We start from the raw sequence: 17,804 nt of genomic DNA on the forward strand, positions 1-17,804 counted from the left end.
ATGCAGAATTCTTGCCTGGAAAACCGTTACAATGGCCCACAACAGAGTGTCAAAGTTCTTGCGGTCAGGAAGCGTGTCACCATCTCTTTCGGAGCCGAATTTACATCCGAACAGGTGCATGCCAAGAATACTGTAAAAAAAAACAGAAAATTAGAATGATAAGAAATACAAGACTCAATGTACAGTACATGTTAATAAACCCTAAATAAAATTTTCTTGCCTGAAAATGAATATGAAAAGCATGAGCAACATGCAGAAGGTAGCAACGTTGTCCATGGTCTTCATCAGAACCACCAGCTGTCTCTGAAGGGCGGGCATGAAGCGGACCAGCTTCAACACCCGCATGAGCCTGAAGGTCCTTAACACGGATAAACCTCCTCCCTGCTGACCAACAATCTCCCACACGCTGTTAACACACACACACAAATACACACATCTAGCTGTCTTGATGCAAAAGTCAACAAAAACAAACATAATATATACATTATTTTTTAAAACCTTTTAGAGTATTCTCTTAGTTTTTTTTTATTTGTCCCCAAAGGAATGAATGCGTAACTATGGTAACCAAGAATCATTTTCCCCCACGCTAAACCCTGCCCCCAGTATATGACACACTACACACTGTGTCTATACAATGTGTTGAGCGTTAACAGATGCACAATCCGATCACAACAGTCCACCGTGCCAAATCTTCGGAGAGTTGAAATGTCTCAGTATCATTTGCATCAAAGAAAAACAGGAATTGTGAATAGACAGACATGAAATTATAGCACTCCTCACGACAGCTGACAGTCATCAAATTGAACAGGCAACAGATGTCCCATCATGCAGCGGTAATGGCTGCATTTTGTCTGGCTGTCACTGTTGTGATACAACACACTGCACGCATGTATTTTCAGAAATGAACGTCAATAAACAGTGATGCATGCAACAGTATTAGAGCACGTTTAGAAGTTGAGAAGGAGCGTGTGTACCTGATCACTACGATAATGCCATCAAAGATATTGTAGGGGTTCTTGATGTAGCCGAATGGACCGTAGACCAGAAGTTTTAGAAGCATTTCCAAAGCAAACAGGCTGGTAAAGACGATATTACTGATCTCCAGAGCATTTGTCAACTCATCAGGCTGAAAAAAAAAATAATTGAATCAAACTCACATGTAATATGCCACATCAGTATTTCTACAAAATGTAGTATATAGAAAGAATATGTTTGTTTTTTTTGACAACATTGTTGTCCCCCCAAAATGTTCAAAACCTTTCAATTCAACATTTTTTCTACTTAAACCCTTTGTTGTCAAACTCTTTTAAAGAAGTTTCATTGGTTAAATATTTGCAAATTTACAAACATGCATGAGAGGCGACCAAAAGTGATAGCATGATAGTTAAGAATAATAAAGTAAAAGAATGGTAAAGATCTAGAAACAGTTAAGATAATTTTCTTTCACAAAGAATGTGCCCAAAACGAAATAGAATGTCAATTCCCAACAGCTCCCAACAGCTAGTGCATATTTAGCAAGAAGATTTTGTAAAGGATAAATAAATAGAAAAGATATAATGACTTGTGAGAGGTTGTTGTAAATAGAGTCTTTACTGAAAATGACATATCCAACGATGTAACGTGTAGGTGAATATCCAGTGAGCGGATACCCCCCTCACACCCCTATACAGGATAAAGTGATGTTTTGAATTTATTTTATAGAGGATAACGCCGCCTCATGTTATCAAGGCCTTAAACCATTCAAACCGTACGTATAAAAGAACCTGTTTTTTAATTTTTCAACATTACAAACAGACTTTTCTCACTGTTCCCTTACACCGTCACACCATTCCACTAATTGTACACAAAAGTACAGTAAAAATTTCAGATACATAAAAAATCCACGAGAGAAAGCAGTAGATTTGCAGTGTTGTTTATAATTCAGCATGGAGAGAGGGAGAGTTTTCATGAGACATATGGACCGGTTCATAATTTGCTTTGTTTTTTTTTTATTGTAAAAATGAGACTGGGCAGAAGACCCAGCACGCATAACACATTCTTGAAACATCACGGCTAGCTGGCTTTAATGAACACAATCTTAAACAGCTAAAAACAAAGCACAACATCCCCAGGCACGCAACTGTTCGCTTATGAGAACGAACAGTGATTTTGGAAGCCTTAGACGAGATGCTGAATTTAAGAGCGTTTAATTATGACAAAAAGCCATTGGTTTAACTAAAATGATTGTTTCCACAAAGTAATGAGGAGAAATATAATTAAATACAGTCTACGAAAATGAAAAATATAATCTAAGTAGCTAATAGAATTATGTGTATTCTAATGGAATTGAGAAGCGGCCTGTGATGATGAAGTGTCGGGTTGTTTGTGGCTCTTGAGGTGTTTCACATAGGTGGGAAATGAAACCAGCAAATTTATTTTGGAGCTGAGCAGCTCAGGTTTGGGCATTGTCTACCCAGCAGGAGCATGCACTTGGCCTCTTCATGGGGTGAGGCCCCTCAGTTCAAATCATGACCACTTGTAGGAAAAGTACATCACACACTCTGCGGGAGTGATATTTCCAGGAACAGTACAGCTGAGGACTAATGTTGCGTTGAACTTTTCATGCTTGCTTGACAAGAGAATTGCATCACGAAACACTAACATTTTAAAATGATACTTTCTAAACTTTTAATACAATTGGTGTTGATCGGTCTTCCTGTAAAAGCAAATGCTGCTTCTTCATACATTTTTTTTGGTTTTTCAGTCCATCAGGTAAATACTAAGAAATTCTTTGGGACATACCAGAAGCTTTAAAGAACATTCAGAGAACTCTTGAGCATGAACTTAAGACCTTAAGGGTGGGATAACCAACGCAGTATCTGCCAATCTCTCTTAATCTTGAGTATCTATACAGTAGTATTGCATACATTGTGTCTTCCAAGAGTATTTAATTTGATCAAATTTATAAAAGGGAGACACAGCTGTACGATTATTTCCAGAAAAAGACAAGCTGCTGGTCTCAGGCAGGGGGACAGAACTACAGCACGAGCACACAATATGATCGCATTATCCCTTTGTGTTGTTTAAACAATGCATGTACACGCCAATACAAAACACAGACATAGGACTTAGTTTGACTTACTTCTTGCAGTTTATCTCCGGCATGTTTTAGCACTGTGACAGCCCCTTTAATCAGTTTCAAACAATCTCCAAATCAAGCATTTTATCCACCATTTATATAACATCCATCACTGTAATGCCGTGAAAAAACATACACACCTCAACTGCTCTCATTATCGCAACAAGTAACAAGCTGCAGCTGCAGGCCGACAGCGCAGCCAATCTTGATAATAGGGACTTTCCTTTTGCTCGTAGGTTGGTGCGGGCGGCCGATTTATTTCGCCTTGCCGTGGGGTGTGCTTTCTGGGAGAATTGCCCAATAAAATGAATAGAATCCCTGTTGCGAAACAGGGATCCAGATTTATAAAAAACGTTCCGAAACAAGTTGGCTTGCTTTGGGAGTGTATCAAGCACGGAAATAATACGTCCAACTCGTTTTTTAACAAGTTAACCATGTTAAGCATGAGAAGCCAGCACGTTCAAAACTGATTAAATAGACAGAATGCATGACATTGCCTTTAAAGACCCACATCTCATTAGCTGTCCATTTTAGTACACAGCAAATGAAAGACCAGCATCCTTTCATCCAAACATTTTTTGAGTTATTAGTTAATCAAAACAACCATATCTTTAGTTTTACAATTCTGAAATAAGCAAGCTGTGTGTTTTGGGTTTTTTAATTCAGTGTGTTTCTAGATTAAGACATGGTGAAATGCGGTTGACTACACTTTATGCTATTAAAACAAAACAAATGCTACAATGTTTCTGTCTATATTACCAAGTCATCATTGCCACGTCAAGTTTATGGTTTATTAAGCTTTCAACATCGTGTCAACACCAACTACAGCAATGCAGTAAAACACATATTTTGTATAGCATTAACCTGTCCCCCGTCAATCCTAGCCATTATTTTCACCTTTTCAGACAATCAGTAAAATTTTTGTTGTGTTCATAATTAGCCAAGCCATTGTGACTACTATTTTGAAGTAGTTAATTCAGTGCTGTTGTTGCGGTCTCGTCTGTTTTCCAGTTGAACTATCTTGCTAGATGTCACACACTTCTTGGTAAAGCTCACCGGTATGAAGATGGTAACAAGCACTCCAAATCTAAACGAGACCTAAAAATAGATTTCAAGGGAAGTGCGTTTCAGACGCTGGGTGAGTTGTTTACTGTGTAACTAGTCCATCCATCTCAACACCGCTTGAGTCATTCAGGCTAATTTGCGAAGATGATAGGCCACCATTACTGGACTGACAGCGCAATCACTAATTTATCGCAGCGTGGAGACATTGCCTTGTCTCACGTAACCTTTCCCCTGGATCTGTTTTAGTCCTCGCATTCTAACGTATAACAAGCCAAGGGAGGCCAAACAAACCCACTGAAATTGAGTAGAATAGAATGGAAGGGAATAGGAGAAAATGTGCCTAACAGATGCACCCAAAACACATAGGAAATAAAACGTACACATATATATGAATGATGATAATAACTGGAGTGCATTTGTGTTGTGTGGTACAGAAGCGTGGAATGTTTTCAAGTGCAACAATTTGTTGACTGTTGGTATTTGAGAGTTACTCAAGCAGCAGCATGAGGCATGCGGTGAAGAACATCCTTGCGGAACAACAGAGGGAAATGGACTCCAACAACAAGCAGGAGTAAGTGTGACGGTTAGAGACCCCTGACAGGCTGTTGATGGTAGGCAATGAGAATTATTTTCTTCTGAAGAAAAAGGGGTAACAGTGCTTTAAAAAATACTCTCTGGCGAAGAACATGGTTATGGTGGCCACTCTCCAAGCATGAAATATACGTTCCCTCATTAGCAGCAATGACGAGTGCATGCTTATGTCCAGCTTTCACAAATTCGAAAGCGTTTGAACCTTTAATGAGCGCTTGAGATACATTGTAACACACTTAGGCCCGGTTTCACAGACAAGGCTTCAGGCCAGTCCCAGATTAAAATTAACGTTTGACCTGTCTTTACTGAATATAACTTGTACAGAAATATCTTAAAATATATTAGTGCCATTGTTTTGTCTCAAGATGCACACAAGTAATGTATTCTTCTAAGGCATTTTTTACAATGAGAAATTATTTTTATTAATACCCAGACATATTTATATCAATTAAATAAAAAAGTAAACCATTTAAAAAATAACTATATAAAACATTAATATATTAACAAATATTATAATAAAAATACAAAGAAAAAACAAAGAAATGTCTTTATGCAAATGAAAGCATTGCTAAAGAAGCTTCCATTCTGATCTCATGGGGCTTTTAAAAGTGCACAGGCACACACGATCTCTCCATAAACTGATTATAAAAATCCAACACAACCTCAACCTGGAATCATTTCTGATGATCACACAGCAACTGATGTGATCTGAGATAGAAAACCATTGCTTCAGGGTCGAGACTTTGAGGGTTCACAGGGATTTGTAATGACAGTTAAGCCTACTTATTACTGCAAATAAAGCAAAGCAAGCAACCCTCGCTGTTCCTCAATTTGCATAGTCACGGCAACAACCACCATAATAGCCCATTATGAAGAAACAGAAAAAGAGAAGCGGAGGAGAGAGAGAATGTAAGATCGAGGCAGAAAGAGACAGACTGGGTTGACAGCAGAGGTGCATGTTGGGATTTCATTTTGATTCGTATTCGGTATATAATATTACTATTTGTATAGACTTTTAAATAATCTAAGATTCTCCATCTATACTTGAGCAAAACCTTGATGTAACCTGTTCTGGACAACATTGCATTTACATGAAAAACTTCGGCTCACACTTACAATATGTGTCATGAAGACTATTAACAAACATGGTACATGTACAGTATTTGTGAGGATGAGCTTTCAAAACCGATCAATTTTAAGAAGCCATACATTTAATTAAAGCACTAGAAATTCAGGCAGAAACTGTCAAAAGTCCAAACAGAGGCTATTCTAAAGCCTATTTAAGCCTATTTCAATCAAAGATGCCGGTTGATACCAACAAACGTGCAATTCGCTATATAAAATAATTTGTTATATAATCCAAACAATTAATAAAAACTTGAAGAACTGAAAAAACTGAATAAAAAACAACTCTACATCCTTTCTTAAAAGAAAACATATTTAAGCAAAATTCACATTTATTCTGTAATCTAATTAATTGTACTTATTACACTAAAATTACTCATAATTGCAAACAGGTTGGGCTGAACAGATTTGAAAAACAGCTAATATTATTGTGCCATTACGACTTTCATTGTTCCCTAGAGCTTCCTAGGAATATGGAAGCCTGTAGGTCATCATTTGCACTGGTTGACAGAAGTAACCAGATCATTATCTGCGAATACTGCATTGTGTATTTTGCATAAGCATTACAGGTATAGGAATCAAACTTTTGTTCAGTCAGTACTGTAGTAAATTGTTTACAAATGAAAAAATCGGTATGCGAGGCAAATATTCTCCCCTGGCTAAGAAATCTGATAGATCTATAGCCAACATGGAAAGATAAATAGTAACAAAGCAAAAAAAATGTAAGAATAAAATGGGGCTGAGGAGGTTTCAAACAACTTGAGCTAAAAGTAGAAAAATAAAATTGATGGACAAGTTAGTTTGCAAGGAGCCCGTGGAGGCTCCAAAATAAAAAGCACGCACTTCTGCTCTGAAAATAGCTCAACATGTGGTCTGGTTTTGTATGGTTTTCACGCGTAGGCTCAAGCGATCAACATGTCTTCTCTCCAAAAAACACAGAGTGGTGTCTGGAAGGAGCCAGCGCAGCTCAACGTATCACCATCTCGTCTCTTTGTTCTTCTCAGTCATTCACACATTCCTCCCTTTGGCTAAACTCTCCTCGGTTTTAACTTCATCCAGTGATGGGTGATTTTTCCATCTGAATCGCACAATGAAATACCAAAACTGGGCAACACAACATCAAATGGTTTGAACTTTACTAGCAACAATTCAAGTCTAGAAACAGTAAACAAAGGAATCTTAAGCTTCTTCGGTTTAAAAAATGTGATTAAAGGTCGTAAGTGAAGGAGGAGAGGAAAACGCAAAAGAACACGGGAGCTTCGGGAATGCGAAATGAGAGCAGATGCAATTAGAAAGATTGAAAGCTGGGTTTTATGAGGATTGAAAAACTCGCGTGACCTTGCGCATCCAAAATCTCAGTCTCTCATTCTCCAGATGGACTGCTCCGTAAAGACGGATATCGCTGCCAGAATTCCCCAGGAATTTACAGGGAACCAAACGAGAGGAAAGGCAACAAAAGCACAAGTCCTCAGGGGGAGGGGAACGCCATCCGATTGTATACGTCTCCTTCGGGCTACTGTAAACACTGCAGGTGCCAAACACAGCCAATAGAGAGCATTACACTATATTGCCTTTCGTTGACTTTCCTACAGGTCCAACATCACTCGCGGCCTCGAATATAAAGATAAATCAGGGAGTTAATTTAAGTGATAAACCTTTCAATTCAAAGTACGGTTCTGCCCTTAAAATACATTACAACTAACTCGCACTTAAAAAGTTAAAGGTTCACACTTGATGCGGTTATTTCTTCTTTTTGAAATTACACAAATCCACATAGTTAATAAACAGAATTAATCAGATGAAGTTGAGATACATGTTTCCTTTTCCGAGAATCGACCATTTACAGAGAAGAATAAAAACGTGACTCATTCCTCAATTCCAAAGTTCAACAATGCAATGTCTCCTAAATGTACTGATTTAAATGTTAAGGTTTGATTTCGATCAGGGAGAGAGGGTGTGGCAGGTGTTTACTGTGGCGTGTGCCCTCTAAAGGATCTGCGGGCAAGCACACAGTGTAAACACCGCAATGATTTTCAGATGTGTGCCGGCTGGCCTGTCTCATCGGTTCAGCAATATAACACTGGTGCTCATCTGCTAGTACGGCAAATTAGTCCTACAATGGTAAACAACAGTTTACACATTCCGCAACTCTGCAGACAAAGACAGCAGGGGGCCGATAAAAGTAAAAGTTGCATTGAGAACAACACAGAAAGATGAAAGGTGATCTGTGAGGACTGACTGGGAGGAAATTGCTGTTGAGTGGATCTTACGTGGAGAATTAATCAAACTGTATGAAGTTTAAAAGAAAGTGTTAACCTGAAAATGAAAATTATTTCATCATATACTCACCATCAGATTGTTTTAAACCTGTATGAATTTCTTTGTTCTGCTAAACACAAAGAATGATATTTGGAAGAATGTCAGTAACCAAACAGATCTCTTCCCCTATTGACTCCCATAGTATTTATTGGGGATGAGATATGTTTGGTAACTGACATTATTAAATATCTTCCTTTGTGTTCATCAGAGAACAAAGACAGTGGAACAATCTGGGGATGAATAAATGAAGGCAGAATTTTCTGGATGTCCAAGTATCGTATAATGTCACAACTTGTTGATGCTCCAAAAATCACATACATCCATCATAAAAGTAATCCAAATGACTCCAGTGATTTAATAAATATCTTCTGAGACAAAAAGATGTAAGTGTAAGAAAACTTTAGAACTTACTGAAACCAAAACAAACCCAAGAGGGCGAAAACATATAATATATAGCGACATTATATTATCTTTAACCTATAATCACAAAATATGAATCTTTCCTTAAACACAGCTATTGTTTCATAAAGACATTTATTTACCTGATGGAGTTGTTTGGCGATTATCACGGATGTACAGTCATGGTCAAAAGTGACTGTGCCAAAAGTGAAATTTACACTTTTTGTTATTCTACAGAAAAGTTCCTATTCATGCTGCATGGTTGCATGAAACTTAGCTTTGGGAAGAATATATAATGTCATTTTGACCATATAATAATGAAACCTTAAAAGTTTAGTGGTCCATTTTGTACAATTCCATACCTCATATTCGGATGGTTTAATCTTACCAGAGGAGCATTAAAAGCAAATATTATACAAATATCACCCAGAACAAAATTTGTATATTGACAAAGTACAAAAATAGACAGATTGTAGTGGAGTAGGCGGGACGAGACCGTGGTTCGAGACCGGTGAGTAATTGTTAATGAGCGCCAGCTGTGCGCGCACCGGTTTCGTATCACATAGGAGATACGGTAGTCAATACACAGGTTATACAGTACACATCACAGCTGAAATCTGTCTTTAAAACAGTACCAAACATAGGCACACGTGGCATGTTTTTCTCTACCACCTGTATTCTCCCATAGTTTTTGTTAAATAACTTCAATCAAATAAAATTGTGTGACCACAATCATCTTATTTTATGATAAATATCTCATTGTGCTTTAAAATCAGTGGGAAAAGCAAAAAGACAAGCACTAACCTGTTCATGGAACTCGATGCCCATGCTCAACGTGTTAATAAGAATGGCGATCATTATTCCTCGTCCGAAGTACTTGCTGTCCACGATCTTACGAAAAGTGTCGCATACCAGCCTCCAGAAATGAACCACCTTCGTTGCCCGAGCTCCTAATGCAAACTTCTTCCTGTTGGGATCCCTGCTGTCCCTATAATGGGCATCCTGGGTGAACTCGTATATGCCCTCGCTGTCAGAGTCTGCAGTCTCGTTTCCGTCCAAGCCTTCAGAGTCGTTGCCCAACGATTTGATGCAATAGGGACACGTTTCAGGGTCAAAGGTCAAAGCGGTGTCCAGGTTTGTGCTACTACTATTCATTGGGGCATCCTTGCAGGCAATCTTGCCTGAAATGTATGAGAACAAAATACATCAGGGAAATATAAGCAAACCCAAGCTTTATTCTTACTTGACACTAACACTAACATGAATCTATTTCTTTTAAAACATAATAAATGTATGAACTCTAAACTAAAACTCTTTCTCGAGTATTTAAGCCACTATATCTAAAATGCATGAATGTTACACATTCATCTCAAATGACTGTATACTGTAAGTCCATTTACCGGAAGGACCTTGTGTCTCCACAAGACACTGTGGGGTGTTTATTGGATTTGGAGGGATGTTAAGGTTGGTAAGAACACTAGCCGCGCAACTGCCTCCTCCCGGGTCTCCGATTCTCTGTCTGCGCTGCTCAAACGCTAAAGACGACTGTAACGTGGGATAGTTCTTATGAACTGGAGCAGCGAAAGGGACCGAATTCCTCTTGTAGGCCTGGAGAACTGTGAGAGAAGGCGAGGGGCCGCATCGCAAAGGCTCAAGGGGACCCGCCATGTGAAAGAAGCTGTGCACAGATTCGGCAGTGCCAGGACCTAGAGACATCAGGGACGGAGAATGTGGGTCTTGATGGGGTATGATGACGGGTAGAATTAGATGCGCGGCACTCTGGGAGCCCGTGTCCACCTCTCGGCCCACATTGGCACGGACGCTCCCGTTGCCCAGATGGTAGTGGTGATGGAGGTGATGATGGTGCATGTGATGCCGGATGGATGCTTGTCTCTGCTTCTGCCGACGTCTTTTAACAGGTGGCGGTTCCACCTGTGGAGAAGCACAGACCCTCAGGCCCGCCCGGCGACCTGCGGCCCGAATGAGGTGCCCGATCTGCCTGGTTCCCTTGCGGATGATGTGGACCAGGTACTTGAGTAGCTCGTCGTAGCAGCTTCCCGGCTCGGAGAAACTGTTCAGCGTGCTGGCGTTGGACCTGAAACGAACTCTTTGCTCCTTCATGAGCTGACTCTCCCGTTGCTTGGTCTCAGAGAACTGTGTCGCTATGACAACTAGACAAAGGTTGATCATGAAGAACGACCCTACCTGTAAGACAGCACAGGGAGTCAAGCAGACTGTGAGTCGATGGAGCTTCTCTACAACATTGTTATTGTAAGTACATGAAAAGATGGTGTGGATAAAAAGAAAGCATGAAACTGATTATTTTCTGAGCTAAAAGGGAAATGAATATAAATAAAATAAATACATTTGCACAAAAAAAAATACTTTTGACTTCCTAATACCCCCAAATATTTTTTTTGCAATGATAAATACTACAAATATTATACAATTTCTGCTTTATTGGTATATAATTTATTTACCATTTTTTTATATTTATTCTTATATTGTTCATTACTTACATCTATTTTTTCAATTGCTTAATGAAAGTGATGAGACCCCAAAAATGAGAATCGTGTCATCATTTACTCACACTCATGTCATTTCAAACCTGTATGACTTTCTTTCTTCCAGAATTCCAAGACAGTTGGTAACCGAAAAACGTTGGTACCCATTCACTTCTATTGTAACGCTTGACTTAAAACCTTCATGTATAATGCATCATAAAGGGTTATTAAAAGGTATGACGTAATATAATTGTTCATTTCATGTGTTGCACTATATTAAATGTTGATGTAAACAAAGTATAAGTAGGTGTTATAATGTATTAACTGTAGTTACAATAATTCATGTGACATTACAATGCATTATAAGGTGTATTACAGGGCATAATACATTAAGAATACTTTTATAAAGCATTATACATACAGTATATGCTTTAATTAAAGTGTTACCAAAAAATCATACAGGTTTGAAATGATATGAGAGTAAGTGATTTTCATTTTTGGGTGAACTTTAACTTGAACGTAGACCACCTGGAATCTTTCAAGGCCTTGTGGTTTGCAGCACCACAGTTCTGAGGGTCACTGGACTACATGCGCTCTCTCTTTCAAGCAATATTGTCACCACTTTTTTCTGAAAATATGATCTTTAGGAAAGCGTGTTACATCAGAGTATAAGCGCGGTTCTCTCTTCAAGTGATGGTCAGGATAATTGTCTTATAAAATCTACCGCTACATGTGTCCTGGCGAGCCCAGACCGACCAAAAGCCACTCACTATGATTAAGAGGATAAAGTAGATGAAGTTGTAGAAGGAGTGAGCATCCATAACAAAGTACATGATGTCCACCCATCCTTCCAGTGTAATGACCTACAGGACAGAACAGCAGAAAGAACTAAATTAAGCAAATTTACATTTCATTCATGTAACAAATCTGTTTTATAACAACGTAAAAAAAAATACGAATTACACCCTTCCTTTTCAACCTTAGAACGCCTGTAGCTGAGTGGTTAGTGCATGGCGCTAGCAACGCATAGGTCATGAGTTCGATCCCAGGGATTGCACATACTCAGAAACAAATGCATAGTATCATGCAATGTAAGTTGCTTTGGTTAAAAGCGTCTGCCAAAAGTTTATGTAGATCCTAATTTCACACATTGCACCTTTAAGATTTTTTTTTTACTGTTATGCAAACTAAGAGCACAAGTAACCAGTGGAACTGGATTCACAGAGACAAGAATCTATGATTGCACACTCCCTTGATCAGTTTGTGGTTGTGAATTGAAGCATGCACAATGAGGCAGACCGTAGTACAGATATCTCATACGGCCAAGGAGATCCTCCCTACCCAGCATGCACTCCTTGCTATTTTTGATTAATCTGTCACAGATTAGAGAGAAACAGGGAACGGCACAACCGGAAAGAAAAGGCACTTTGCTTGCTATTTACAGGCCAATTGGGTGTGCTAGCAGGATGAAGAGCTGTCAGACGGCTAATTCATTTTTAGATTCTGAAAATTAAGCGCTTAGCCACAGAATTGGATGCCTGCGAAGGGAAGATTAAGTCATCAAGGTGCTCAGCGTACACTATAAGACAGTATGCAGCATTTTTCATAGATTTCTCTTTAGGTGTTTAAAGTGTCCCTACAGAGTATGAGGGTGTGGCTTCCATTTAATTTATGCTGAGATTAAAATCAGTGGGCGCGTTCTGTAGGACGCAAAGGAAATAAAACCTTATTACCCTTTAGTGATAAAAGGACGCACAAAATTAATAGAGACAGCTGCCTCGGTGTGTAAAAAAGCGGATTCAAAATCCCACTGCATAATGCTGAGTTTATACAGCATCAAGTGTTGACCAGAATATTGAACAGAATAGGAAGTATGCAGGAGAAACTGATTTATATACATAAATATCTGTGATGGATAGTTTAGTCGAAAGCAAGTTTTTAAATCACTGAAAGAGCAACAGCTTTCTACAGTCTCAACAACAGACACTACCTGAAAGATGGCGATCCAGGCATAACCAATGTTGTCAAAGTTTATGGCCCCCTTGAAGGGATTGACCTGTCCGGCGGAGCAGTTGGTGTAATACTGGTTCCAGTTGATACAGGTGGTGTTGTCTGTGTTATTGTAAGATGCCATATCCAGCTGGCACTGCAGGCCTTCCTCGTGGAGTGTAGGGACCGAGCTGCACAGTCGCATGCCATTCTCTCGCGGTTGAGAACAGATGAACGGGTTTTCATCATCGTTTTCTGTGTGGTAGTAATTGTGAAGGTCTAGACTGGCAGGCCTGTAAAAATAACTCTACAAATTACTTTTCAACAGCATCTAACTTTATCATCAACAATCAAATTATTTTTAAAGGTACAGTGCACAATGTAAATAATAATTTACTTACCATCACAAACATGTTTTAGTCTTTCAAACATTATTTGCATTATACACATTTATATTTCAATGTTGGTATTCATTTTATTTTTAAATGGACAGTTCACCCACAAATTTTAATTCTTTATTCATTGACACACCTTCTTGTCATGTCAAACCTGTATGACTTTCTTATACAGAACACAAAAGAAGATATTTTAAAGAATGTTGGAAACCAAACGACATTGGCCCCCATTGAAACAAAACCACTTCTTCTCTTGTGTTCTAAATTAGAAATAGTCATGCAAGATTTGACTGACATGAGAGTCAATTAACAATGACAGAATTTACATTTTTGAGTGAACAAACCCTTTAGAAATTCCTAGAAATATGTTTGTTCAATTTGAATATCGAATAGACTTGACTGCCAATGAATGCAGATCGCCTTTCGATTAATAATCAAGCCTATAAAAACTTATGGTTAATATGGGCATTGACCACAGAGCACGCTCCCTAGCCACCGTTCTTTTCAGGGTTCCCCAAACACCAAGTTAAGCACCAGTTGTGCTGCAGGGAGAATAGACTAAACCATTTCCAGAAGAAACGCAATTGAGATAGGCCTTGCTTTAATGCCGTTTGGCTCCGACACTGGATAATTTGGCCGTCTGTCAACACAAATTCACCTAAGAGAGAAAGTGCCATGGTGAATTAGCTGCACAAGTAGCTTCACTTACCCACTGGGACAAATCCTACCCTTGCACGGTACCCTGTCCCTTGAAATATTTATTCCTTATGAGCAATTTACCAGTTTAAGACCGTCTTAATGTTACATAATCGACTCTGCTAGACAATCTGCATGAGGCAGTGAATTTCTTCAACACTTGTGTTAGCCCGGCCATGAATCCCATGGGCAAACGTATTGCTCTCATTGCAATGACATCGATGCGGTTTACAGCGCTAGTAAACTATATAAATTCAGGCAGTGCTAATGGCATTAGCAAAAAATAAAAATAATTCTTATAAAGGGATAGTTCACCCAAAAATATGAATTCTGTCATCATTTATTCATCCTCATGTCATTCAAAACTGTATAGGAGTCTGGAACACAAAATAAGATATTTTGAGAAATGTATTCATTGGTTTGGTTTCCATACAATGAAAGTCAATGGGTACCAGTGTTGTTCATTAACATTGTTTTTAATATCTACAGAGTATATGTATACACGTAGGTTATATGACTTTCTTTCTTCTGTAGAACAAAAATGATTTTCTGAAAACAGAACTTTTTACACTGCATGGAAACAGAATCACTGAAACATTTCTCAAAGCATCATCTTTTGTGTTTCACAGATGAAAACAGGTCAAACAAGTTTGGAACACATGAGGGTGAGTAAATGACAAAAGCATTTTTCGGTGAGCTGTGCCTTCAAGATCCCGCTTTTTCAATAAAAAAACTCCGTAAATACAAACAATTGCTGACAAAACAATGCGAATGTAAGGCGAAAGCCTTGAAGCCCAGGTTTGAAGGCCATCACACTCACAGTGAGAAGTTCTCAGGAAGGAAGCAGCGGTTACGCAGCAGTCCGGCCCATAACTGGACCCCCACAATCCCAAAGATGAAGAAAACAAAGAAGCAAAGCAGCAGCACATTGCCCAGCATGGGGAGTGTATCCAGCAGCAGCGTCACCAGGATTCTCATACCTGAAACACAATGAAATACAAACTGTAACTTCACTTAATCTCTCGCATACATTAAAATAATAAAAAGATACTGCCACCAGCATATTGCTCTCATAAAACGTAGAAAAGAACAGTTAATGCACAAACGCCGTTCCGAGTTTACGAGGGCTCATTGTGGACACACAGTGCAAACAATTATACAAGCCAGTAAAAAATCTGAGGTTCTGGATTTCCACTTATAGTTTTTTAGATGCCAAGGCTTCTCCAATATATCTGCCCTGTGTCACCCCACAATGCCAGCTGACTGGAGCATAAATGATGAAAATCATTTCCCGTTTGCAGTTTGGCGGGTAATTGGTGGAGCGGCGCAATCCAACCAGGGCTCCCTGGCAGCCTTCAATCTGTGGGCGATAACTGTGGCCGGCTGTAATATTCACATTTGAAGCAGTTACGATAAGCGGCGAGGCATTAACGCCAGCCAAAAGGAAATGAATGACAATGGTGGATCTGAGTCATATACGAAATGGGTCTACAGAGCTCACTATTGTGCAGATGCTGCATTTCTCAAAGCTGTCGTCTATGACACGGGTTACAGCCCCCAAATTCGCTCATCCTTAATGAAGCAAACGTTGCTTCAAAATATTTAAAACATAGATTGGTGAGCTTAGAGCGACACGCACCTATTTACTTGTAATAAGGAAATGGTGAGTTCAGAATGACAAAAGGGGGCTCTGTAATTCTGAGTGTTTTGTCCAATTATCATCTCGTGGATTATCCGCTATACTGAGATTTCTGCTCAGAAAATCACTTCCTAACTTCGGTCATTAGTAACTCCAAATGACTGCGCAGTTCAATTCGGCACAGCAATTCAGCTAAGCTTGCCAAGCTAGGGCTTAACAAGCACTGAATCACTGGAAATGGCTCAGATTAGTGTCCCTTACAAACTGAGAAATAAATCCACACAGGAAGGTATATGTCCTGGAGAAAAATCACCTTCCTGAATCTTGGTCCCTTAAGAAGCAAAATACAAAAAACGTGACACTAGAGAGTTTTCTCTTTAAAGCAAACCGATAATGAACTGTATGAGCAGAAGGCAGAGCTAAATTTAGTCTAATTTGTGCAACTTTGTTCATTAATTTCGTAAATTTCTCCGAAATTATTAATATTTATATGACCTTAAAAAGAAGTACTCCAGAATCTATCTCTTGAGAAGTGATTTAAATCTTGACGTCTGTATAATTTCTCTAAATATAATGCAGGCAATTTTCTCTATTAAAGAGATAGCTCATCCAAAAATCATTCATTCATTCCCCTCATATTTTTAAAACTTGTATGACTTTCATTACTTTATGAATGATAAAATAAGATATTCTGAAGAACATTGGTAACTAAACAACATGGGCCCCCATGACTTCCATTGAATAAACCAGGGTTTCTCAAACCTTTTGGGGCCAGAAGCCGCTTATAGGTGAGACAATTTTATTTTAGTGTTTAATAAAAAAGAATAAAATTGTTTAAAATTGTTTTGCGGACCCCCTGGCTAAGGATTGCGGACCACTTTGAGGACCTCTGGTATAGAGAATGTGAAGCTGACGTCAAGCCCTATGTTGCATGTTGCGCCGCCATCTTGGGAGGATAATACTCCGCTGCTATTATTGTTTTGATTTGTACCATTACTTGTTTTGTCTGATACATGGAAAAAATCGAAGGTGAAAGAACCAGGGTCTTTCCCTGAACGATTTGAGTAACGCTATTGCAGTTTTTAACACAGCAAGACCGACCTTCCATAGTTATATTTCCTAATCAAACAAGAAATACAAAACACTGCATTGAATGCACGAGCAGCCATCCTCCCAAGATGGAGCAACATTCAACGCAGTATGACGTCGATTAACAAGCTCTATAGACACAATACTACGAAGACACTTTAAATGATCTTCTTTTGTGTTCCACAGAAGAAAAAAGTCATGGAGGTTTTGAACGACATGAGGGTAGTGTAGATATATTATGAAAGACTTTGGTGAAGCAATGTTGTTGTCCATGAAGGTCACATGAGAAGTCAAATACTATTGGCTTTATCTCTAACACCTGTTATTGGACACATTTTTTCTGCAGATAAAATTAGTCATCCTTCATAGTAACAACCACTCATATTTCTCATTTTGTTTAAAAATTTGATTCTGTCTATGTTCAAGCATAATAGTTGTTTCATGCAATTCAAATCACATCACATCTGGAGACCGACTTGTAACCGACACACTGTTTTTTTGCAGTTATCACTTTACCTACATTAACATAAAATAAAAACACACTCTTCCCTCTTAAAAATACACTTCACCACAAATCCATTGGCACAGATGTGTAGCCATCACAAAAACAGTTGTCAATCCTCTTTGTCCTCATGTTCACCCCGAGAACGCTGTTGACAGACAAATGAAATCCGGCTCATTCTGCTGGAAATAACTTGTTGTTTACCCACTTCCTTATCTGACCCTCTATGCGGTTCTGTAGTATTTCACTAATGCAAAGACCTCGCTCTCGGCAGGTGGCTAAAATAGTTTATAAACTACTTCTGAAAAGATTATTTAGGAGAGCCAGTATTCCCCAAGGAGAGACTTTAAATACCCAGTCACAGCCGTTCTAT

At 38.8% G+C, this 17,804-nt stretch overlaps 1 protein-coding gene across 13 annotated transcripts in view; it reads right to left on the bottom strand.

The window, feature by feature from the left end:
* Positions 1–17,804, bottom strand: part of cacna1g (calcium channel, voltage-dependent, T type, alpha 1G subunit) — a 106,486-nt gene that overhangs the window by 66,814 nt on the left and 21,868 nt on the right. For all 13 annotated transcript variants that reach the window (XM_056770622.1, XM_056770619.1, XM_056770613.1 and 10 more), the window contains exons 4-11: positions 15,022–15,181; positions 13,112–13,403; positions 11,892–11,984; positions 10,018–10,822; positions 9,422–9,798; positions 975–1,126; positions 221–406; positions 16–130 (exon numbers count right to left, since the gene is read on the bottom strand). In XM_056770622.1, the coding sequence (XP_056626600.1) occupies positions 16–130; positions 221–406; positions 975–1,126; positions 9,422–9,798; positions 10,018–10,822; positions 11,892–11,984; positions 13,112–13,403; positions 15,022–15,181 (2,180 nt within the window). The remainder of the gene's footprint in view (positions 1–15; positions 131–220; positions 407–974; positions 1,127–9,421; positions 9,799–10,017; positions 10,823–11,891; positions 11,985–13,111; positions 13,404–15,021; positions 15,182–17,804) is intronic.

The sequence above is a fragment of the Triplophysa dalaica genome, chromosome 17, assembly GCF_015846415.1.
Source record: "Triplophysa dalaica isolate WHDGS20190420 chromosome 17, ASM1584641v1, whole genome shotgun sequence".
In the NCBI taxonomy this organism is placed as follows: domain Eukaryota; kingdom Metazoa; phylum Chordata; class Actinopteri; order Cypriniformes; family Nemacheilidae; genus Triplophysa; species Triplophysa dalaica.